A 25,799-nucleotide genomic window follows, 5' to 3' on the forward strand; every position below is an offset into this window, starting at 1 on the left:
TTGACTTTTTTGCCGGGCCCACAAATACCCATACAAAAGCCCAAAATGAGACTGGAATTGGACTGCTAGCTCTGAAAGAGCCTTCTCCTGGGAGAGAAACTCTGCTTGTACCTGCAGCTCAGAGCAGCCTGTTAGGTCCCAGGGGGCAAAAGACCATCAGCCTGGCAGCTCAGCACCATGTGAAACCAACCAAACGGCATATTGGACCGATTCCCACTAGTCAGTGGTTGTTTGCTCGCGTGAAGGCAGCCTGTCCGAGATGAGCCCTCAGGAGGACCAGCTTTGGCGCAAGTTGTACAGGGCCAGGGCTGGGGGGTAGGGGTAGCAATAGTCCTTTTCAGTTTAGTGAAGGGAATTTTGTATATATGTGTTTAAAAAATCGTTCAGTCGTTCTAATGTTTGTCTACCAAATTAACTTTCCTCAAAAAACTGATTTAGACAAATGAAGTGTCTGGTGCCTGTGAAATGCGCGTGTAGTATAGAGTTTGTGTATTCATCCCAATGGAGGTGTCGAGAGGACAGTGAATATATGGCGCTCAGAGGCAGTGTCTAGGCTGGAGAGCAATCAAGAGTTTATTAAAACAAAACACAAGAAAAAATTTTCATAACTAGGTGTGGTGATGGATATTAACTAGACTTACTGTGGTGATCATTTTGCAATATATATAAACATTGAATCATTGTGTTATACACCTGAAACTAATATAATGTTACATGTCAATTATATCTCAGTAAAAATAAAAAATAATAAAATGCTGACTCCTGCAAAACAAAACAAAAATCCCAAAGGGATAATAAGACAAATCTTAAGTAAACAAGTATTTTCTTGCATTTAGGGTTTGTTAGTGGTAATAAAATAAGCAGAGATAGACAGGCACTAGTCAAATGGGAACAAAAATAGGGATTTTTGATTAACCACAAGTTCAGTTTGAACCTAAACTGCTAAAAAAAACACAAAAAGGGAGCCTGTGGCTATGATTACAATTTAAAAAAACAGCGGTTGATGTTGAAGCACCTAGCAGGGGCAAGCACAGTGGTGGGTCCGTTGTTGTGTCATGTCCGTTGAACAGCCCCGAGAGGTATATGTGGTGCCCCAGGTAGGCTCTACACGCAGTGCGCTGTCCTAGCCTCGCTGGCTGCTGGCCGCCCCCGCCCAGAATCCCACATCCCCTTCCTGAACCCGCCTGGGGTTGAGAGCTCTTCAGCTTTAAACCCACACCACAGTTTCTTCAGAAAGTCTCCCCTGTTCCCCCAGTGCCTCCAGGCTGAGTAAGGTGTGTAATTATTTGTCTTATTTCCTGAGTAGCTGTGAGCAGAGACTGTCATATGCATCTCTGCATCACTAAATGTTTTTTGACTCACTGGCATCTGTGCTTGTCAGACGAAGACAAGAGTATCATACCCAGATCCTAAGAGAACATGTGACAGGTGGAGACCACTGGGGTGGCACGGGGGCCTGTAGCTGTGTTGTGTGAATGGTGGACGGCAGAGCCAAGGTGTTCCTTCAGTTGTCCACTAGACTGGCAGAGCTGTCCAGAACCCCTTTGTACCTCTGGAGGTCAGGGAGTGGGCTGACCCTCAGAGCAAGGACAACTCAAACCATTCCACAACCAACAGACTGCTTTGGAGAACAGAGTTCCCTGTTGCCAGCCGTTCCATTCAGAGGCTCGGCGTGCTCTTCGGGCTGCTTTAGGAGGCGTGCTGTGCTGAGCAGGAGAGGGGCTGGGTCCTCTGCAGAGCTCTCTTCAAAGGGAGCAGTCATCAGGCCCCTGCCCTCTGCCGGGTTCTGGAGGTAGTGGAGAATGAGACCCTTGTGTCCCTGCCCTCAGGGAGCCTGCACCGTGCAGGCCGTGTTCCTTTGGGTCTTCCAAAAGCAGACACCAAGACCCCCAGGACAGTTAGATACCAGGGATTTATCAGAAGGTCAGTGAAGGATGGAGGGAGCGGAGGGGCCTGGAGAGCCGAGATGCAGGTCTGACGTCTGCAGGAGGAGAAGGAGCAAGAAGGGCTGAGTAGGAAGCGTCTCAGCCCACAGCACAGTTCCGAGAAAATGTGGGCCTGGCTGATGAGGTTTCCCCTGGGGAGGCGCCCCGCGTGGGCCAGCCATCCCTGCCGCCGTTGGGTCATGGGCGGAGAGTGGCCCAGAGAATGTGGCCTCTGTGCAGACGTGGTGGGCGTCCAGAGGGCAGCAGCTGGGACCACTGGTCAGCTCTGCTCCGGAACAGGCTCGTTTGAAGGTGATCAGAAGGGCGGCGCTCCATGGCCTTCGCACAGGGACTCTACCACACGGTTCCTTCCTGGTTTGCTCCCCCAGAGGCATCTCAAGGGCTTCTGTGTCACATGCCAGTAAGCGCTCCGCCTGGGATTTTGGCTCAGTTCCCTCTGACTTAATCGAGTCTGTGCTTTGTTACCTAACACTGTGCCACGTCTCAGGATCTCTCCCAGCTCCTGAGCCAGCGTTCAGAGCACACACCTACTTGCCCACGGTCACCATGAGCGCCTACGTGCGTGAGAGTAGCAGTCAGTGACACAACTTAGCCCAGAACTTGATTAGTAATTAGTTTATATCGGTGTGGGACTCTGACTTGATCTGAACCAAGGTCTGTCTAATTCTGTGTACAGTTTACTCTGATTCCTACCTTCGACTTCATGAGGACAGGGCCCCAAAGACTCAGCTCAGGGAGCGGCAACTCCTCCTAATATTCTCGTAGAAGATACATGGTTTCGGGCTCAGAGCTCAGAGAAGGCAAAGCATAGTGCTGTGTTTGGTTTTCTTTTTGTTTTTCTTTTTTCTCCCCGCCAGTATGATATGGCCGTCTTCTGGGGAAGCCCATGCCTGCTCGGCTCATCATTGATTTCCCCTTAATTATTTGTTGAATGAATAATGAATTATGAGAAAAAAATGTAGCACAATTGCACAACAAAACCCATATAATTCACTCCCAGTACATGGGTCCACAGAAGGAGCTTCAGCACAGGGCTTGGACGGCTGACGTCCAGTATACCCCAGACTCCTGCACCCTCGAGCAGAGCTGAGGGGCCAGCTGAAGGATTGAGGCGGAACAGCGTAGGCCTTTGGAGTGGGTCTGAGAGCGCTGGCACGCGAAGTCATTAGCTGGACAGCCATCAAATGTACGTAGGGATTCGTGTAACGTGAAGTGAGGGAATATGTACGGACAGGTTTGTGTGTGCACATACCCAGAATTGTTGCTAAGATGGTAATCATCTGTACATGGCTCCTCCACCGTCTTGGAGTCGTAGGGCAGCCGGGTCCCGGGGAAGCTCAGCCCGCGGGAGCCCTCAGGCAGGCTGCCTAAGCCGAGTTGAGGTTTCCAGGTCCCTCAGGGCCAGTCTCCTGAAAACCATCATTTTGTCACCTGGTGACCACTGGGACCGGGGAGAGAACTTCTCCGAATATTTGGTTTCCCTGCCCTCTTAGATATGGTGAAGGGAACGGGCTGTGACTTTCTCCCGACTGCTTGGTCTCATCATCACAATTATCACAGTTACACACACTTTCACTTCTGTATAAATTGGCGCCGACTTGCTGGGCTTTAACTTTCCGTTTCTAATTCTTCAGCCGCCCTTTCCGCTAACAGCCACTGCCTCGCTGCTGTTGGTGTGCCTACCTTTGACAACCACGTCTTACCTTTTTTTTTTTTTTTTGCGGTACGCAGGCCTCTCACTGTTGTGGCCTCTCCCATTGCAGAGCACAGGCTCCGGACACACAGGCTCAGCGGCCATGGCTCACGGGCCCAGCCGCTCCGCGGCATGTGGGATCTTCCCGGACCAGAGCGCGAACCCGTGTCCCCTGCATTGGCAGGCGGACTCTCAACCAGTGCGCCACCAGGGAAGCCCTGTGTTTCTTTCTTTTTTTTGCGGTACGCAGCTCTCACTGCTGTGGCCTCTCCCGTTGCAGAGCACAGGCTCCGGACGCACAGGCTCAGCGGCCATGGCTCACAGGCCCAGCCGCTCCGCGGCATGTGGGATCTTCCCGGACCGGGGCACGAACCCATGTCCCCTGCATCAGCAGGCGAACTCTCAACCACTTGCGCCACCAGGGAAGCCCGTCTTACCTTTTTAATTGGGGGATTCTAATATACTAGAGACTGAGAAAGTAAATGTTTAAGATTATTAGGCTTATATGTAAATGCAGAGGCCGGTGGGCTCCGGGAGACTTGCCCTGCGTGCTGTGGCAGGAGTTGCAGTGTGCTGACTTCAGTGAGGACTATCTTCTCTCTCCGGGTGCTTCTTTTGCTTCTTCCCTGGTTTTCTGTCATATGCTGAACAGGGGAATTTGCTTGGAAATGTCTCCATTGAAGCAGGGTGGACCATCTATTCATTTTGATTTTCATCTCTCTTTTCTTTAGAAGATCACCTAGTCATGTTATTGTCTACATAGCATGTGTGAAGCCACACTATCGTACTATCATAAATTGAGCATTTTGTTGGGTGTTGTGGAGAATATTATCTGTATCATGTATTCTAGAGCCAGACAGAACAGGTTGGAAATCCCAGATAAAATCACTGAGTACCTATGTGAGTTTGTATAAATCTTTCCAAGTCTCTGAGCCACTCTTTTGTCATCTACAAAATGGGGGAAATAAATGGCTGCTTCATAAGTTGCGAAGCTTATGTGCTTTAGTGCATTGCCTTATTTAACACCGTGCCTGGAATATCGTGGACAGTTGGCAAATTATAGCTGTAATTCCTTTCTAATTCAAGCACCTTTTCCCCTGAAAGAAGCTGGGAGTCTCTTCCATGCTATCAAAAACTTTGGCATAGGGGCTTCCCTGGTGGCACAATGGTTGAGAGTCTGCCTGCCGATGCAGGGGACACGGGTTCATAACCCAGTCCGGGAAGATCCCACATGCCGCGGAGCGGCTGGGCCCGTGAGCCATGGCCGCTGAGCCTGCGCGTCCGGAGCCTGTGCTCCGCAACGGGAGAGGCCACAGCAGTGAGAGGCCCGCATACCTCAAAAAAAAACAAAACAAACTTTGACATAGAACCTCCTGTCCACCACTCCCCCTGGTCTTTGGAGAGTCAAAACTTATCACCTCACAGAGCGGCCCTTCCACAGACAGTTGGAAGCTCTGGCAACTAGGAAGTTCCTTTGTGTCAAGCGGCAGTTGGCCTCTGTTTCAGAAAAGGACAAAGCCAGCCTCCATCCCTTGTAACTGAGGCTGACGCTTAACGTTTTCTCTTGGTCTGCAGCGAACAGAGTATCTGCCAAGCCCGGGCTTCCGTGATGGTCTACGATGACACCAGTAAGAAGTGGGTACCAATCAAACCTGGCCAGCAGGGATTCAGCCGGATCAACATCTACCACAACACTGCCAGCAACACCTTCAGAGTCGTGGGAGTCAAGCTTCAGGATCAGCAGGTGAGTGCTGGGGTGACAGGCCGTCCCCACACACACCTCACACACACACCTCACACACACACACCACACACACCTCACACACACACACCTCACACACACACCTCACACACCTCACACACCACACACGCACACATACACACACACTGGTGAACAATGGTCAGAGAACAGCAAGGTCACGATTTAGAGTCAGAGGTCTGGGTTCAGTGTCTGGCTCTGTAGCCTCCTATCCAACGTGTAAGACCTTGAGCGAACTATCTTTTCTGAACTTCATTTTTCACAGCTGTCTTACACAGGCAGTAATCCACACCCTGCCTGCCTCACTGTATTATTGTCATATTAGAATATAAATAAAATAGTAGATGTGAAACAGCTTTGAAAAATATATTGTACGAACGTGTTAGTAGTATTCTCTGCCTGCGTACCCATAAGTAATAGAGCTGTGAAGATTTTTGGTCCACCAACCCCCTAAGTCTTACTTTGGGGGGAATATCAAGATGATTTAAAGAATCTGGGATCATTCATCTCCATAATAGTACATCCTGGACAAATGAGATGAGATAGTTTGTGAGTGTACCTGGTAAGTACCTGTGCCAGTAAATACAAGGTAATCCACCTATGTCTGGGGTAGTCGTGTACACATAACTCAGACAGAGTGATCTGACGTGTCATGGACTGAAATAGAGACGTGGAGAAAGGGCTCGTGTGGCTTCAGCACAGTGACCTTGTTAGGGCTTCAGGCTCTCCCTCCAGCTCTCTTCTTAGAGATGGACAGGGACATTTTCCAGCAGTGAAATTAGCAGATCTGTGGTTTAGCATTTATGAACACCTCTGCCTTAAATAGGCAGCCTTTGTCAGTCAGCCCTTGGCTGAGTTGAGCAGCAGGTTTGCTTCTATCTTTGCAAGAATCATCGTGTTCGCAAATAGAAAAGAGAGAACAGAAACTGAGGACTCCGTTTTTAGTGTGTTGCCTATTGAATGGGTTTCTGCTTTTGCCAAAATAGTCCTATTAAATTTCAGATTCTTGTGGCTAAAAGGGACCTCCTCACTTCAGAACCCCTGATCAAAGGTGGTCTTTCTGACCTGGAACTCTGGGTACCTTCAGGGGCATCCCTGTCCCTTGTTGATGAGCCTTACGGATAAGCAGGTTATTCTAAAAACCTTCTAGAAGCTGCTTCCCTGTTCTTCTAGTTCACTGATTCTAGCTCTGCCTTTCAGAGGCACACTGCACCATATGCTGCAGGATTTATAACACCTTTAGCCCCAACTATAGCGACAACCAAAAACATCTCACACATTTCCCTGACAGACAGGGCAGTTCCACCCTGGTACTCGCCTTTGACATAAGGCCCATTATCTCATGCAGTTCCTGAATCATAGTGGGTGTTCCCTAAGTGGCTGATTTTATTATGACAAGTTTTCCATTCTCTTCATGCCTCTTGGTTGCACTGCAGTGCACTAGGAATATACCATGGTGTGTGGGAACCAACGTGAACCTTGTTCTCGGAAGCCTCAGCTTCCTTCAGAGGAAAGCACATGTTGGGGCTCATTTGGGAGGAGACCTTTCCTGCATTCAGGGAGGGACTAGCAGCAGTCCTCAGTGATCTCCTGGGGAAACTCAGAGAGACTCTGTTGCCTCTGACTTAGAGATCTTCTGGGACCTGATGGAGAAGTTACCAACATAGCCTTCCAGTTGGAATTACACGTTCATCACACAGGCTCCTGGAACATGGTTGCAACTCTGCCCAGGTGGGTGGGACACATTAGCCAGGAACACAAAAAGAGATTCTCAGTAAACCAAGGTATTAGAGAAAGTGGCAGGAAACCTGGTCCATAATAAGTTTTATGGACCCAGGAGAAAATATGGATTTTCACAGGTCTGATTTCCAGTCAGTATGGATTACAAGGTCAGACATCTTAAGAGAGACAGAGATTCCTGGTCTTATAACCAGAGGGGGCTATCTTACATGTTCAGTGCTCTCTATGGCTTACATAGCACTCTTCATGTTTATTATTTCAGCCCCCCAGTAACCCCATGAGGATAATGGTGTAAGAATTGTCTCCCCCGTTTTGCTAAATAGGTGGACATAAAACCAGGTGATCATTTGTGGGGAAAAGGACTGGTAAGTTATAGTATCATTAGCCAAGTTCTAACCTGAATCTCACATTAAAGGTGAAGAAACCAAAAGATGTTTAGTTGAGAATGAGTTGTGGCCACTAAAAATGTTAGTGACTCTCAGGCTGAATTAATAGAAGTAGAGGCCCAGAAGGAGGGGTATTATAGTCCTGCTCTGCACTGGTTGTACTTTACCGTGAATTTTGGGACCAAATCTGAGTGCCGTAAATGGAATCTGTAAGGAGGAGGGCGTCCAAACTGGTGAGAGGTCTGAAAGCAGCATTAATATGTGGAACAGTTGAAGAAGTAGCAAAAGGTATTTACTTGGAGGAGAGAAAAACTGAAAGGGGCATGGCCACAGTTTTCAAATCTCTGAAGAGCTCCTTCTCCATGTGGAGGAGAAATCTTACTTTTTCTGTGAAGCCCTGAGAACAGAACTAGGAATACTGCGTGGATACTATGATGAAGAAGATTTAAACTCCATAAAAGGAAGAGCTTTCTTATAAGCACACTACGGAAGAGGGACTGTATTGCTTTGTGAGCCCATGAGCCAGCAGGCCATTTGGTAAGCATCCTGGGAAGAATGTCCCATCACTGGGTAGACATTTGGATGAGACCACAGAGGCCTTTGCCAACCTGTAGATCCTGTGAGTTTTAGACCCAGGTGAACATGTGGGTCAGGAAGACCATTCCCCACCATCAGCTTCTTTTTCTGTAAAGGGCTCTTGACTATTCTTACTCAGAAACCTGTTAGACAGTATTTGGAGTTACAAGGTCTTCCTTGAAGAGAACTGGAAAACACTCCCACTTGTTCCCACACTTCCCAAAATAAAACATGTGCAGACATTGTTAATTGTGGGTTCTTACACAAGAAGTGTGACCTTTTAAAATAAGGTTTACTACAGTGAGGTACCACCTCACACTGGTCACAATGGCCATCATCAAAAAATCTACAAACAATAAATGCTGGAGAGGGTGTGGAGAAAAGGGAACACTCTTGCACTGTTGGTGGGAATGTAAATTGATACAGCCACTATGCAGAACAGTATGGAGGTTCCTTAAAAAACTACAAATAGAATTACCATATGACCCAGCAATCCCACTACTGGGCATATACCCTGAGAAAAACATAATTCAAAAAGAGTCATGTACCACAGTGTTCATTGCAGCACTATTTACAATAACCAGGAGATGGAAGCAAGTGTCCATAGACAGATGAATGGATAAAGATGTGGCACATATATACAATGGAATATTACTCAGCCATGAAAAGAACGAAATTGAGTTATTTGTAGTGAGGTGGATGGACCTAGAGACTGTCATACAGAGTGAAATAAGTCAGAAAGAGAAAAACAAATACCGTATGCTAACACATATATATGGAATCTAAAAAAAAAAAAAAAGTTTCTGAAGAACCTAGGGGCAGGACAGGAATAAAAATGCAAACGTAGAGAATGGACTTGAGGACATGGGGAGGGGAAAGGGTAAGATGGGACGAAGTGAGAGAGTGGCATGGACATATATACACTACTAAATGTAAAATAGATAGCTAGTGGGAAGTAGCCACACAGCACAGGGAGATCAGCTCGGTGCTTTGTGTCCACCTAGAGGGGTATGATAGGGAGGGTGGGAGGGAGATGCAAGAGGGAAAAGATACAGGGATATATGTATACATATAGCTGATTTACTTTGTTATACAGCAACAACTAACATAACATTGTAAAGCAATTATACTCCAATAAAGATGTTAAAAAATAAAATAAGTTTTATCCTTCAGCATTTGTCTAGATTAGTCCTACCAAAGCTTGGAGAATTAGTTTAATATAAAGCTGATAAGGACACAGGTTGAGAGTAATAAGAGTGGAAAAAGATGAACCTTAACAGACACTAACCAAAGAAAATGGTGTGACTATATTAATATTACACAAAGTAGACTTTAAGGCAAGAATTATTTAGTGAAGATAAAGGACCTTTTTAATGATAAAGAGTCAATTGAAAAGGATGACATAACAGTCCTAAATTTGTAGGCATCTAATATATCTTCAAAATATATAAAGCAAAAATGGACAGATCTAAAGGGAGAAATAAAGGAATCCAGAAGCCTGGTCAGAGATTCTAATCATAGCTGCAAGAGACTGACTCAACAAGCAGACAAAAAGAAGTAGACGTAGAAAATTTGAAGAGCATTATTAACCAACTTGACGTAATTTACATTCATAGAAACTACAGGCAGCCACAGTAGAATATACAGTCTTCTCAAGTGTACATTGAGGATTTACCAGAACAGACTACATGCTAGGCCACAAAGCCAATCTCAACAAATTTAAAAGGATTAAAATCATGCAGAGTTTTTCTTTGACCACAGAGGAATTAAGCCAGAAATCAGTAATAGAAGGATAACTAGAAAATCTTCAGATGTTTAGAAATTAAGCAGTATACTACTAAATAATCCATAGGACCAAAAAAAAAAATCACAATGTAAACTAGAAAATATTTTGAACAGAACAGTAGTGAAACTGCAGTGTAGCAAAACTTGTGGGATGCAACTAAAGCACGGCATATAGAGAAATGTATAGCTAGAAATGCATAGTCTAGAAAAAGAATGATTGAAAGTCAGTGACCTAAGCTTCTATCTCAAGAAGCTAGAAGAAAAACAAATTAAACCAACAAAAGTAGAAGGAAAAATTAAAAGCAAAACCAAAAATCTAATGAAATAGAAAGCAGATACACAATAGAGAAAAGCAAAATGTTTTAGTTTTTTTTTGAAAAAAAGAGTCTAGATAGACCCACATATATATATGGTCACTGGATTTATGACAAAGCCCCGTTGCACTCAGTGGGCTAAAGATGGTCTTTTCAACAAATGATACCAGAACCATCAGATATCAATATGAAAAAAAAAAACTTTACCCCTAGTTCACACTATACCCCCAAATTAATTAAAAATCAACCTAAATATGCAAAGTAAATCAATAAAGTATCTAGAAGAAAATTCAGGAAAATATCTTCATTATATTGAGGGGAAAATACGGGAAAATATCTTTATGACCTTGAACGGGACACACAAAGCATTAACTGTAAAAGAAAAAAAATTAAGTTGGACTTCTTTAAATTTAAGGAGTTTTCTTTGTTAAAAGGCCCCATTAAGAGAGTGAAAAGGCAAGCTACAAGCAGGGAGAATATATATACATACACACACACATACGTACATACATACATACATACATATGGGCAGGGAGAAAGAGGGAGAGAGAGAAATGAATATGACAAAGGATTCACATGAAGAATATATACAGAACTCCTACAAATCAAAAAGAAAAAAACAGACAAACTCTTAAAAATGAGCGAAATGACTGGAACAGGAGTTTCACAAAAGAGAAAAGAGCAGTGGAACAGAAGACATGGCCAGTGAGCACGTGAAGATTGCTCTACGTCATGACTCATAAGGGAAATACAAACGAAAACTGCAATCAGGGTACTGCACGCACAGCAGAAAGGCTAAAATTTAAAGGACTAAAGGCTAAAATTTAAAGCTAAAATTAAAAGGATACCAAATGTTGGTGAGGATGCAGAGCAGCTGGAGTTCCCATTACTGCTGGTGGAGGTGTAATCAATACAGCCTGTTGGAAACATGGCTTGCCAGAACCTAGTAAAACTCAATATACACCTACCCTGTAACCTACTCTCGGGTACCTGCCCAAGAGAAATGAGTGTCTGTGTCCACTGAAAGACCTATATGAAAATATTCACAGCAGTTTTATTCCTAATACCCAACAGTTAGAAACTACGAGAATGTCCATCAACAGGAGAATGGATAGGTTATTTATGGTATATCAAAAAACGGAATGTGATGTAGCAATCAAAAAAAACCCATATACTTATAAATGCAGTGACACAGATGAATCTCATAGATATTCTATTGAGTGAAAGAACACAGAAACAAAAGTGAACACACCATATGAATCCATTTCTGTGTAGTTCAGGAACAGGCGAAAGTAACTGATGGTGATACTCAGAAACGTGGACATCTCTGGGGAGGAGTGTATGAAATGAAGCTGATCCACACCCCAAAGTGGACTTGTAGTAATGCACGTGCTCTAAGGAGAGTAAACAAGGGAATGGAGCCATTGAGTAGGTGCAGAGATTTTTAACTATCAGCCCGTAAGTTCTGTCTGTCCGTTAATGAACACTGATCACCTCTCGAGATGGTCAAGTGACAGTAGGCCGTGTGTCATCTGCACATATGTCCAAAACACAGTGCATGGACTCTCCTTTTTTAGAAGGCAGTTTAGAAGTTTCCGAGTAGATCTTTTCAAATAGAAAATATAAATGTTTAAATGGTCATGTCCATTGATCCAGAAATTCTGCTCATAGGAATGTTGACACAGATATATGCACAAGGATATTCAGTCCAGCATTATTTATAATATTTTCATTTTACATATGAAGAAGCTAATGCCAGTAACTTTTCCAAGTGTATTCAGCTGCAAAGTAATAAGGCCAGAATTTTAATCCTGAACCGTTTGACTCAAAACCCCCTGCTCAGTCCTTGTACCTAGCACGGTAGTTGTGTTCAGAGCAGTCGTAGACCCTTGTGGGCTATGTCTGGCTAGCAGACACAGCACTCGGTGAGCAGCCCTTATAACTCTATGCTCTAGGTGTAGATGGATCAGAAATGGTAACCCAAGCGCTGCAGTCGGAGGAGAGGCCAGCCATGTGCAGCAAAGAACCCAGAGAACTTCTGGAACAGCTCTATCACACTCTCCCAGTCCAATATCCGAAAATCTCTAAAAGTAGAGAATCGATTCTGAGGCTCTTTAGAGGTTAGAGCTAGGACCAGAGAAGGAATGATGGGAAGAAAGATTGCAGCCCATTATGCTGGCAGTGAGAAGCAGCACAGAGTCCTAGGCTACAGGCTTGGATTCTAAATTCAGTTCTACCATTGTATACCTTGTAAGCTTGGACAAATCACTTATTCTCCCTGGGCCTCAGTTTTCCCAACTGTAAAATGGGAGGATTGAGTTAGACATTCCGTCTGGTCTCTGAGTTCCTTACGCCACACTGTTTCTAGATTCTGGATAGGCATCCACCTCCCCCAGTTCCCACTCCCTCTAAGTCCCCCTCCAAGAACATAGCCAAGCAGAGATATCAAATCTTAGGATTCTAACTCTCACTTCCCCAGATCATCCCCTCAAGTACCTGGAGAGAGCATGTGATACACTGGAGAGTCTTCTTTTATCCTGCTTCAGTATCCCTCAACCATTCTTGATATGATGTGGTTTCCAGACCTTCTTCCATTTGAAACACATCCCTCTGGCTTGCTCTAGTTTGTTCATGTCCACTAAAAGTGCAGCACCAAAACCACACTAACACAGACCTTCTGGTGTAGACTTAGCCACAGCAGAAAGGAAGAGGGTCTCATCTCCCTCATTCTGGTCACTGTACCGCCATTATTGTGCCCTCTCCTCTGAAGAGCTGTGTTAACCACAGGTCACTGTGCTTCTTATCATGCATGTAGCCACAAAACCTCCAGCCCTTTTTCTGACGATCTAGAGCTAAACCCAGAGAGAACCACCAAGGAACCTGGGTATAGATGTTGGCCAAAACTGCAGTGTCAGTATGTAACAACTAAGTTAAGAAACTGTTGTGTTTCTTTAGCTAATTTAGTACATGTGCTTCTCTCCCTCCGTCTCTCTCACTTGATCGCTCTTTTTTCACTATAGGACAATCCAAACCTACCTTCCACCTGGCTGAGACTTGGGAAAAAGCTCTTGTGGATATTGCCCATATTTGCCATCCTCTGGCCTTACTTTATCCAACAGCACAGCAGGATGGAGGAGTAAAGGAGAGCATTAAATCAGAGTCCTCATCTTAGCGTCCCAGCCAGCACACAGTGTGTCTCGGCCATGTCCCTTTGCGTCTCCGAATCTTTTCCTGAGCTCTCCTTCCTGACCGGGGGGACAATAGACTGAGTTATCTCCAATTCAGGTCACAAAACCCTAGAGCCTCAAAGCCAGAGGAGATCCGAGAAATCATCTTGTACCTCTCCTAAAGCAGAATCTTTCCATTGTATCACTAACAGCAGGCCATCCAGCCTTATCTAGACTCTGCTTGCATATTTCCATCTCTGAGGACCTTAATATTTCTCAGTTAACACTTGCTGACAACCTGTGTGCTAGCAGCTGTGTTAAGTGGTTTCATATGCATAATTTCTCCCCCGCCCTTCCCTTAGGCCCCCCACCACCTCTGGCAACCATCAATCTGTTCTCTGTATCCATGAGCTTTTTTTTCTTTTTTAAGATTCCACATACAAGATAGATCATACGGTTTTTGTCTTTCTCTGTCTGACTTCTTTCCTTTAGCATAATGCCCTTGAGATCCATCCATGTTGTCACAAATGGCTAGATTTCATTCTTTTTTATGGCTGAGTAATATTCCATTGTGTATATACCACAGTTTCTTAATCTGTTCATACATCAGTGGACACTTAGGTTATTTCCATATCTTGACTATTGTAAATAATGCTGCCGTGAACATGGGGGTGCATATATGTTTCTGATTTAGTGTTTATATTTTCTTCAGGTAAATACCCAAAAGTGGAATTGCAGGATCATGTGATACTTCTATTTTTAACTTAAAGGAACCTCTATACTGTTTTCTGTAGTGGCTGCACCAATTTGCATTCCCACTGACAGTGCACAAGGGTTCCTTTTTCTCCATATCCTTGCCAACACTTTATTTCTTGTCTTTTTGATAACAGCCATTCTGACATGTGTGAGATGATATCTCCTTGTGGTTTTGATTTGCATTTCCCTGATCATTAATAATGTTGAGCATCTTTTCTTGTGTCTGTTAGCCATCTGTATGTCTTCTTTAGATATATATCTACTCAGATCTTCTGCCCATTTCTTAATTGGATTGTTTTTTTGCTATTGAGTAATACAGGTTCTTTATATATTTTAGATATTAGTCCCTTATCAGATATATGTTTTGCAAACACTTTCTCCCATTCAGTAGACTGCCTTTTCATTCTGTTGATGGCTTTCTTTGCTATACAGAAGCTTTTTAGTTTGATGTAGTCCCACATGTTTATTTTTGCTTTTGTCGCTTTTGTTTTTGGTATCAGATTCAAAAAATCATCAGCAAGGCCTGTGTCAAGGAGCTTACCACTTATATTTTCTTGTAGAGGCTTTATGGTTTCAGGTCACAAGCATGTGGAGATTAAACAACATGCTACGGAAGTGGGTTAAAGGAGAAATCAAAAGAGAAATTTAAAAAGTACCTGGAGACAGGGCTTCCCTGGTGGCACAGTGGTTGAGAGTCTGCCTGCTGATGCAGGGGACATGGGTTCGTGCCCCGGTCTGGGAAGATCCCACATGCCGTGGAGCAGCTAGGCCCGTGAGCCATGGCCGCTGAGCCTGCGCGTCCAGAGCCTGTGTTCCGCAACGGGAGAGACCACAACAGTGAGAGGCCCGTGTACCGCAAAAAAAAAAAAAAAAAGTACCTGGAGACAAATGAAAATGGAAGTATAACATAACAGAATTTGTGGGATGCAGCAAAAGCAGTTGTGTATTCTACTGCTAAATTCATAGCAGTCAGTGCCTACCTCAAGAAACAAAAGTCACAAACAACCTAACTTTATGCCCCAGGGAACTGGAAAAAGATGAACAAAAGAAGCCCAAAGTTAGTAGAAGGAAGGAAATGACAAAGATGAGAGCAGAAGTCAATGAAATAGGACTTCCCTGGTGGCACAGTGGTTAAGAATCCACCTGCCAGTGCAGGGAACACGGGTTCGAGCCCTGATCCGGGAAGATCCCACATGCCGCAGAACACCAAAGCCTGTGCACAACAACTACTGAGCCTGAGCTCTAGAGCCCGTGAGCCACAACTGCTGAGCCCACATGCCCCAACTACTGAAGCCCGCGCGCCTAGTGCCCGCGCTCCACCACAAGAGAAGCTACCGCAGTGAGAAGCCTGCACATTGCAATGAAGAGTAACCCCCGCTCGCCACAACTAGAGAAAGCCCACGCGCAGCAGTGAAGACCCAACGCAGCCAAGAAAGAAAGAAAGGAAGGAAGGAGGGAGGGAGGGAGGGAGGGGAAAGAAAGGAGGGAGGGAGGGGAGGGAGGAAGGAAGGAAGGAAGGAGGTGATCATTTTAAAAAAGAAGAAATCAATGCAATAGAGACTAAAAAGACAATAGAGAAGATCAAGGAAACTAAGAGCTGATTCTTTGAAAATGTAAACGAAACTGACAAGCCTTCAGCCAGACTCACCAAGGAAAAGAGAGCAGACTCTGTGCTCATGTTAGAATGTCCACACCACCCAAAGCAATCAACAGATTCAACGCAATCCCTATCAAAATGCCACAGAACTAGAACAATAATCCTAACATTTGTATGGAACCACAAAAGACCCCAAATGGCGAAAGCAATCTTGAGAAAGAAGAACAAAGCTGGAGACATCACACTCCCTCATTTCAAACTATATTGCTGTAATTTTAGTATAGTAATTAAAAACTATAGCAGCCGCATAGCACAGGGAGATCAGCTCGGTGCTTTGTGACCGCCTGGAGGGGAGGGATAGGGAGGGTGGGAGGGAGGGAGATGCAAGAGGGAAGGGATATGGGAACAGATGTATATGTATGACTGATTCACTTTGTTATAAAGCAGAAACTAACACACCATTGTGAAGCAATTATTCTCCAATAAAGTTGTAAAAAAAAAAACTATAGTAAATAAAAAGCATGATGTTGGCATAAAAACAGACACAAAAATCAATGGAACAGAATAGAGAACCCAGTAATAAACCCATGCAGGTATGGTTTTATTAATTTATGACAAAGGCGTCAGGAGCATATAGTGGGGAAAGGACAGTCTCTTCAATAAATGGTGTTGAGAAAACTGAATAGCCACATGCAAAAGAACGGATAGTTGTCCTTTTAACTAATAACCCATTTATTAATGCATTCTAAGTATTAGACACTATGCAGAGCGCTATGGGAGGCATAAATATGAATTAGAAAAGACTCTCGCCCTTAAGGATCTTTATATCTAGAAGTCTCCATAAGATATGTGTCACAGTGTGACCTTTGCAGTAACCCCATTAGGTCAGTAGAGCCAGGATCATTATCCCCATTTTATAACTGGCGAAACTGAGACCCAGAGAAGTGCGGTGCCGCCTAGGGTGACATGGCTGGGAGGCAGGGCCAGGACCAGGACCCAGGGAACCTGACTCCCAGCTTAGGGCCCTCATGTGGAGGTCACGACCACACTCTTTGTTAGTTAAATGAAATAACTGGTTTTCAAACCCTCAGTGTTGTATAGATCATGTTGAAAAGCTGCCTGGTGGTGCTTTCCCCTTCTGACCCCATCCCCGTCCCCCCTGTCCTCTTGTAGCCCCAGGGGACACAATATCCTTGCCCCACACAGCTCCCTCCAGCTCACTTACCTTTTATTTATTTACACGTATTTCCCTCTCTTTTCCCTTTCAGGTTGTGATCAATTATTCAATCGTGAAAGGGCTGAAGTACAATCAGGCAACGCCAACCTTCCACCAGTGGCGAGATGCCCGCCAGGTCTATGGGTTAAACTTTGCAAGTAAGGAAGAGGCGACCACGTTCTCCAATGCCATGCTGTTTGCCCTGAACATCATGAATTCCCAAGAAGGAGGTAAGCGGGGCTCTGTCTTGGCCTGGTGCCTAGACCCTCTCTCCTTCTACGTCTGCCCTCCTGCAGTTCTGGCTGCCTGGGTGTCCTCGCCCTGCAGCTGCGCTGAGCTGATGCTTTGTGGGTTCTCAGAGAAACCCACTGCCTGACTCTAGATTTAAAGCTGTGTTAGCAATTTGAAGGAGGAGAGAATGGCATTAACATCTTTTTTGCCCTTGGTGAGATACAGATTTGTAGTGTGTTCCTAAAGCCGAGTATCCAGATGCATTTTACATTTGTCATCCTAATTCGACATTCTAGACACATGTTTGGCATAGATCGGAGAGAACAAGCAAAAATGTATTCTTGTAGTCAATTATGCATATGTTTAGCACACTGTTACTAAACCTTTACTGAGTGTTAGAAACTGACTAGACAGAATAGGTGAGAAAAGGGTAGATGGAGTCCTTTCCCTCAAGGCACTTGGTATCTTGGAGTAGACGGATTCATGAACTGCTGACTGTAACGTATTGTGATAAGTGTGCTGATAAGGTATGAGTAGGGCAGGGACTTCGGGAACACAGAAAGGGAAATAAGGGACTGCCCATATGGGCTGCCAAGGGAGGCTTTGAGCAGGTGGGGACATTTGAGCTGGAGTTTTGAAGGGCAAAGAGGTGGGAGTGGGCATCCCAGGCAGAGGGAACAGCAAATACGAAGGCACATGGGTCTGAAAGCCCAGCACATGCTGGGAAAGAGAACACTGCAGTGTGTCTGCAGACTGCAGTGCCGATAGGAAAGAGATTGGATGTGGAATTAGACGGGTGGCACGGATTGCACAGTGAAAGGCTCCAAATTGGAAGACTTGGGGTGTGGACAGTGGGCTGGGGGCGGCGAGTGGCGCTAGCAAAAGCTTCTATGCAGGGGAGGTAAAGCAAAGGAGCAAAAACACACATGGCTGTTCTCGGAAATTTGTAGTGTTAGCTTCAGAGGGTGGTCGGAGGCCTTCCAGGATGTTGGCATCTTGGTGGCCACAGAGACAGTCTTGCACTTTGCTGGAGATCTTACCTTGGTAGGGTGTGGTAGTGAGGACCTGGGCCTCGGGGTGCCCTGCTGGCCTTGAGTCCTGGTCATTTTTCTAGGCTTCAGTTTCTTTAGCTATAAGATGGGTGATATGTGGTTGTTTCTACGTTTAAATGAAGTCGAATGTATATTAGCAGGCTGCCTGACACGTATTAATCACCCAGTATTAGTATTTGTGGGTATTATTACTGTCACTGCTGCTGCTGCTGCTACTGCTGCCAGAATTGGGGTGGGAAGTGGAGAGACATAGTACTTGGAACCTGGAGGAAGATGGCTTTTCAATATCTATTGTGCCTGACAGGTTGGAGCTTTGGGACCCAATTTAAACCGTAGGAGAATTTCTTTAAGAAAATAAAGAACACGTTTTGAGTATGCTTCCCGCAGGTCGTACATAGAACCTGTACTTGTAGAGTTCTGTCCCCACTGTGAAAAGGCCCCAGGGTTTGTGGATTTTCTGCCGAGAACTGGGGGTGCGCAGTGAGGAACCACAGCGGTGTGAGTGATGAGTGCAGGGCCTGCCTGCAACATTGTAGGCACCAAATAACCGCTTAGTCAGCTGTCTTTTTTTCCACCCAAGAGCCTTGAGCTTCGTGGTAGAGTGACCTGAGTTTAAGGTTTCCGATCCGAGCTGCCTCACTTGCCCCGGGATGTGGGAGTTAAGCTTTATTTTATCTGTACATACAGATACATTAAGGAGGGGGAAAAAAGGTTTTAATTTATTCAGATGACTGATGCAAAGCAACTACCAGTTATTTTTTTAACTTCACCATAGAATGACAAGGAAATCAGCTAATCCAGCCCTCATTTTCAGATAAGAATCGTGTGACCTAGTATGAAGAAATAACTTCCCGGTGCCAGGTAGTAACTCAGGTTCAGAACCCCAACCACCTGCGTCTCCTCTGGGTTGAACGGGTGTCTTTGTTGGGGTAGGGGGTGGATGTGTGCTCACGAGGTGACAGTGGCCTGACTTGAAACTTTCATCATGAATAGTAGTCGCCCATCCCGGTTCCACGGCCTTTGGTGGAGGGGAGACCCTGGGCCCACTGAGGAGGAAGCGTTTTCTTCACCTGGGGTGTAGCCCACTGTACCGTACAGAAACCTGAGTGTGAGCTCGATGAGCTTGTACAAATGCATATGCAGAACCCGTGCCAGGCCCTGACGGGGACCAAATCCCTCCGCCCCGTCCCAGGAAAACCAGGATGTCAGGTTCTGTGATAACAGAACACTCTTACCCGTGTTCGAACTTCGTGTAAGTGGATCATGTTGTGTGCACTTCGGGGCCTGATTTCTGTCCCTCGACATTACGTCTGAGAGACCCGCCCCTGGACCCATGTGTCTCTGCAGCCGGCTCTGTCACTGTGGAGTGCCACTCCACGATATGGCTGTGCCACCCTGACCTGTAGTCCAGGCCTCAGAGCGCGGGCAGGGCACAGGCAGCCTCTCCCCCAGCTACCACAGGAGGCCTCTGCTGCAGGATAATTGTGAGGCTTCTATCAAATCCCCTCTGTATTGGCAAATTGTGTTCTACCCTCCTCGGCGGTTTGCGGTTTGCGGTTTGCGGTTTGCGGTGCAGTGGACCCTTGAACCAACACGGCTTTGAACCAAGTGGTCCACTGACAGTGGTTTCTTTTCCATGAAGGCGTCTCCGGCCCTACATGATCCGCAGTTGGTCGCATCTGCGGGTGCGGAGCCGTGGACGTGGAGGCCAGCTGTGCAGTTACACGCAGGCTTTCACCCATGCAGACTCAGAGCCCGACCGCCACGTTGTTCAGGGGTCAAGTGTAGTGAGAAAAGCGTGTGTTCGGAGGCAGTGAGATCTTATATTAAGTCTTTGCTCTGCCGCCTGTGGCCTTGGGGTAATAAACCCTACTCCCTAGGGTTGTCATGAGGGTTAAATTTAAAATGTTTATAGAGTACTTAGTGTACAGTGCCTGGTATGTGATAAGAGCGTGAACGATACTGGTTCTTTCCCCTTTGGTCCTGTTGAATTTGCTTATCTTCTGTAGGCTTCAGCATCCTTATTTGTAAAGTAGGGTCATAAGTCCCACTTGCAGAGTTGTGGAGAGGATTCAGGTGCCCGGCATGGGGCCTGGCACCTCGTAAATGCCCGCCTCTGCCCCCTCCTCTCCTCACTGGCATGTCCTCTTCTGTGCTAGGCATCCGGGGCTCGGGCCATCGGATCGTGGACTTTCTGAGACTCGGGGTCTCATCAGCATTTCCCACCTCCCCCTCATGCGTGAGCGACACTACTGTGGCCTCCTGGGGTCCAACAAACCTGGCAGACACGAGGTGCTTAGATACACACCTGAAAGCAAAGCAGAGCAAATCGTGGCCGCCCAGTCTTCACACCCCTTTCTCTTACCTGATTCTCACCACAGCCCTGGGAAGTGAGTCCCCACACGACATCGCTGGGTTAGGAGGCCGGGGCTCAAGAGGGGAAGGGGCTTCCCTGGGTGTACACCCAGGACTTGACCCGCCCTCGCAGCTTGCACCCTCTGTGTGCTGAGGACAGGTCACGACTCTGTTCTTTCTTTTGTTCCTTCCTGCCTGTCACCCTGGTGAAACCCATTGTTCAGCCAGAGTTCTTGACATTATTCTGGAGAAAGAACGGGCGCAACAGAGTAATGTTTTCGCTGCCTGACTTCTACGTGGAAGAGAGAGGAGAGTCAGAGAGACCCTTGAGAGATCTGTTTTGCTGACATTGGTACCCACAGAACCTTTTTATGCCAGTGAGTTTTGGATACTCATCCTTCAACTTCAGGCCCAACCTAGGGAACCTAAAGCCAATCTAGCAAGTCAGATCAATATATTAAATAATGGTCCTGTGGCCTGGTTGCTTTCAGTTCCCTGGGTAGGGACAAGAGTGCAGAGCTGGCTCAGGGTTCTCTTGGGACCCACAGGGCTCTGGGTTCAGGGGTTACCTTGGTGGACAGGGACAGTCAGCCACTGGGTTCTTGGGGCTTTTTCTATAGAAATTGGCACCTGGAGGTAGTTTGGGGTGTGGGGAGGAGCCGTCTGTCTCTGACGCACAGCCGTCTTCTGCGTGAAGGAGGAGTGCCGACGTTGGCGGAAACGGGGCCTCCCTGTGGGCGCCCCTCCGTGACGAGGTGTGATGGCCGCGGGTGGTGTGTGTGCTTAGGGGGACTCAGAGTGGGGCTTCTGCGGTCTAGTTGGATGGCAGAGAGAGTGACTGTAGTAACAATAACATCTAGGCTTCCTCCTCAAGGCCCAGGATTTTCGTTTCTTACCAGGACCTTCTCCCACGTGCCCCTGCCCTGCCCTTCTTGAGGGAAGGGGCTCCCACTGACCACGCAGCCCCACAGGTGGGCCTTAGCTGGCTAAGAAAGGACTTCTTATACTCTAAAGAGCCTATAATTTGGCTTTTATTTCCCGCAGGTTGTCAGGCCGGCTACTGTTACACACATTTATTCAGATGGGGGCTTGGGGTTAAAAGAGGTGACATGTCTGCCAGAATCTTCCAGTGGAACTGAGACTCAATTTTAGGGCTCCTGGTTTGAAATCCAGTGTTTTTTCTCCAACTCTGCACTGCCTCAGTAGGTCAGAGGGGAGGGTCAACCAGCCTTGGGCCCAGCCTGAGCCCACAGCTCCGGGTGGTCTTCTTGCTTTGGGGATCACAGGGGCTTGCTTGGTCAGGGCAGTGAGCGTGGCTCATGGCACGTTACAGCTGCTACAGAAAAAGGACTGAGGACACGGGCCTCGGAGTCGGCAGGTCTGCACCGTCTCAACTCCCACACCACTGATGCACGTACCTGGACTCCCTGCGGCTGCTGTCCTCAGCAGGCGCACACCACTGTCTGGCAAAGCCGCCAGCTGTCAGGCGGGGCAGCAGTGTTTACAGGCTATACCTGGCCACCCGGCCCAGCTCAGCTTCCCTCCCTGTTGCAGTTCATTCTCTTAGCAGACTTCAGTTCACAGTTGAATGGCCTTATAAAGGCAACTGCTTCTATATGCTTCCATGTGCGCCTGCTTCTGACCTTAAACAGGTCATTTCTCTGGGGGCCCCAGTTTCCCCGTCTCTGAAAGGAGGGATACAGACTTGCTCGAGCTCTCTACAGGTCCTTCTAGCCCTGATGGTTTAGGTTTCATGTATATTGTCTGGACAGAGTGAATGCTAGTTCACTGCCTTCAGATGTCGCTGCGGCCGATGCTAGAAGCAGGAAGAGCCCTGTGTAGAAACTGGACGGAAGACTGTCCTTCTTTACTTCCTGAAGGACCTAGCACGTCCGGGAGGCAGCATCCCTCATCGTCCATAGTCCTTGCTTATAACTGAAAAGTAGAAAATACAGACAAGCGAACAAAAAATTACCTCTGATCCTAAAACCCAGAGATGACTGCTGTTAACACTTAGGTAGCCTTCCAGAGTTTTCTGTGTTCACATATGACTGAAGAGCTATTCCCCAGAAATAGTCTGTATGTACTGTCTTGTAAGCTTTTCTCACCTGGCACTATGGTGCGCATGTCCTTCTGTGCCAAGGAAGTCAGATCTCCTCACCGTTTAAGTGGCCGGAGTGTGGCACTGAGTACCATATAGAGATGTTACTACAATTTAACCAGCCTTCGGCTTGTAAGTAAGTTGTCCCCATTTTTCACTACTACATTCGTGTAACAGAGGGCTGTTACAGGCTCTCTTGTATGTTTATATGTTAATTTGTATGTATGCTTTGTGTCTTCTGTTCATCTTTACACACTTGTCCGATTATATCTTGGGATATTTCTGAGTCAAACAATACATACATTTCTAAAGCTTTGACGTATCTTGCTGAATACACCTTCCGGAATGAGAGTACTAGTTTGTACTGTGTCCAGCCCAGTTGATGGTCACCCACTGCTGAGCCTACACCAGGACCAGGCCTTAGTACTCCTATAATCTTAGCAAACACAAGAGAAGGGAAAACTTTTCATTTTAATTTGCTTTTTTGTTTACTAGTATGATGACCATCTTTCATATGTTAATTTGAGATTTCATTTTTCCCATTATTTTCAGCAGTAGCTTTAACTAAGGGCAGTACAACACGGAGGGCTGCAAACCTCCTGCGCCTTTAGTCACGTCTGCGTAATTTCCCACTCCCAAAGCAGGTGCGTCCTCTAATGACCAAGAGATCTTTTATTTCCTTTGGCAAATGAGTGGAGGCAGTCCGCTCTCATGTAGTGTGTTTCAGGCTCACGACAGATAATAAATACATCTCCCTCACCCGGCTGCCGTGAAGGTAGTGTTACCTCATCTGTGTCTTAGGAGTCGTTGTTATTCATGTTCGTCCGCATAGACGTAGAAGAAAACATTCACTTTCATTCTCTTTCATTCCCTGGAACTTTACTTCTGCTGGAGGAACTTCTTTCTATTTAGAATCTAGAATCATGTCAGTAGGTCAGAGAGATTCCTTGGCTGTTCCTTCATCTGGCTTCTTAAAGCAGGGAGGGGGTCTAGGAGTTAGAAGACCAGCTGTTTCAAGCTCTCAGGTGTCTGGGTGCCTGTTTGAGAAAGCGTTTCCCTGAATGATTCACTCGGTAACATGAAAAAGAAAAATGGCTCTTTTGTTGGAAAAGCAAATGTGTAGATAAATAATTCCCTCATTGACCTATATTTAGAAATAAATTTAAAGATGGGAAGGATCTTAGAGATACTTAGCCAGGTTTTTTTGTTTTTTTGTTTTTTTGTTTTGCTGTTTGGAGCGACTTCTCTGGTTGAAGGGGAAGGACTGAGGGGAGCTGGCCTCCCCGAGGGCTCTGGGGGCGGCTCTGGAGAGCACAGACCCCGTGGGTCGCGCAGCACCGGCCCGTGCACCTGCTGCCGCGCCCCACGGCCTCCCGCCTCGGGCAGCCCCAGCCAGCACCCTCAGTCCTGCACACCCCCTCTGCTGGGATACTTACGTGTTTTACTCACAACACCTCTGTGGGGTCTGCTTCCCCGCCACCTTACTGGTTCTACTGGTGGTAGGACCGGTGTAGCCTTAGTCACCAGCCATTTTCCAGGAACAGAGCCGGAGAGGCACACAGGGAGCTCAGGAAATGTGTGTGCGAAGCAGCAGCCTTTTTGACCCTCTGAATCTCAGGAGCCCAAGTTCTGTTCTTCTGGGCTAGGGCTCAGGAGGTCTGGCTCTGGTCCCAGCTCCGCTCCCCATGTGTGCCCTTGATCGGTGCAGTGACCTCCGTGGGCCTCAGTTTCCTCGTCTGAAACATGCAGTGCTGGTTGTCCTCCAAGGTCCCTCCAGGCCAGAGGCCCTCAGAGCCCTTTGTGTGTGGTGCCCTGTCGGCTCCGCGGAGGAAGAGGCCATGATGGCCAGGAGGTTAGCAGGCCTGGGTGCTGCTCGCCTACATGCAGCCTGGGCAAATCACCTCCCTTTTCTGGGCCTCGGTTTCTCCATCTGTAAGATGGGCGGATTCTGGGGCGTTCAGCGCAGCACGGCGCATGAAAGGCTGTGATGGCAACCAGCCAGGCCCCGTCCGACTAAGGAAGAGGCTCCCCCAGCACAGCGTCTGGGTTCCCCGGGAAACTCCGCCCTTGGTGGGAGGAGCCTGGCCTGGAGGTCGGGCATCTGGTTGTTGGCCAACTCGGCCGCCACCATGCCTGTGGCTTCAGGCCTGTCTCCTCTGCTTTGCGGGCGTCGGTGCTTAGGCTGGACTAGTCAGGTGGTTCTAACAGGGACAGTGTGGGAGCGGAGAGGAGGCGTTTGGTGGCCGGTGGACAGAGGGCCAGGAGCGCTGGACGCATCACAGTGCGCCGGGCAGCCCCGCATGATCACATACCGTCCTGCGTGTCCCACCAAACACGTGGAGGTGAGGAACTTAATTATCTGAGGCAGAACTTTACTGTGTTGCAAGAAAAAGCACTCCTTTTTTTTTTTAAATTAAGTTATTTATTTAGGTTTGGCTGCATCGGGTCTTCATTGCTGCACTTTCTCTAGTTGCAGCGAGCAGGGACTACTCTTCGTTGAGGTGTGTGGGCTTCTCATCGCAGTGGCTTCTCTTGTTGCGGAGCACAGGCTCTAGGTGGGCGGACTTATGTAGTCGTGGCACGTGGGCTCAGTAGCTGTGGCTCGTGGCATGTGGGCTCAGTAGCTGTGGCTCGCAGGCCTAGAACACAGGCTCAGTAGTTGTGGCCCACGGGCTTAGTTGCTCCATGGCATATGGGATCTTCCCGGACCAGGGCTCGAACCCGTGTCCCCTGCATTGGCAGGCGGGTTCTTAACCACTGCGCCACCAGGGAAGCCCCTCCTTTTTTTTTTAATACCAGTTTTAGTATGTGCTGAATTTTCTAGGAATGCAGCCACCACATGCTTCAAAAGAAAATTGTGGGGCTTCCCTGGTGGCGCAGTGGTTGGGGGTCTGCCTGCCGATGCAGGGGACACGGGTTCGTGCCCCGGTCCGGGAGGATCCCGCATGCCGCGGGGTGGCTGGGCCCGTGGGCCTGTGCGTCCGGAGCCTGTGCTCTGCAACGGGAGAGGCCGCAACAGTGAGAAGCCCGCATACCGCAAAAAACAAACAAACAAAAAAACAACAAAAACAACAACAAAAAAGAAAATTGTGCTTTAGTTTGTTTGTAACTTTACCAAGAATTGT

The 25,799-nt window shown here is 47.0% G+C and overlaps 1 protein-coding gene across 3 annotated transcripts in view; it reads left to right on the forward strand.

Annotated features, from left to right (window-relative positions):
- The window catches only part of EVL (Enah/Vasp-like), a 165,362-nt gene that overhangs the window by 97,607 nt on the left and 41,956 nt on the right, over nucleotides 1-25,799 (forward strand). For all 3 annotated transcript variants that reach the window (XM_079700343.1, XM_079700344.1, XM_079700342.1), the window contains exons 2-3: nucleotides 5,215-5,383; nucleotides 16,988-17,165. In XM_079700343.1, the coding sequence (XP_079556469.1) occupies nucleotides 5,215-5,383; nucleotides 16,988-17,165 (347 nt within the window). The remainder of the gene's footprint in view (nucleotides 1-5,214; nucleotides 5,384-16,987; nucleotides 17,166-25,799) is intronic.

This window comes from Hyperoodon ampullatus (assembly GCF_949752795.1).
Source record: "Hyperoodon ampullatus genome assembly, chromosome: 3".
In the NCBI taxonomy this organism is placed as follows: domain Eukaryota; kingdom Metazoa; phylum Chordata; class Mammalia; order Artiodactyla; family Ziphiidae; genus Hyperoodon; species Hyperoodon ampullatus.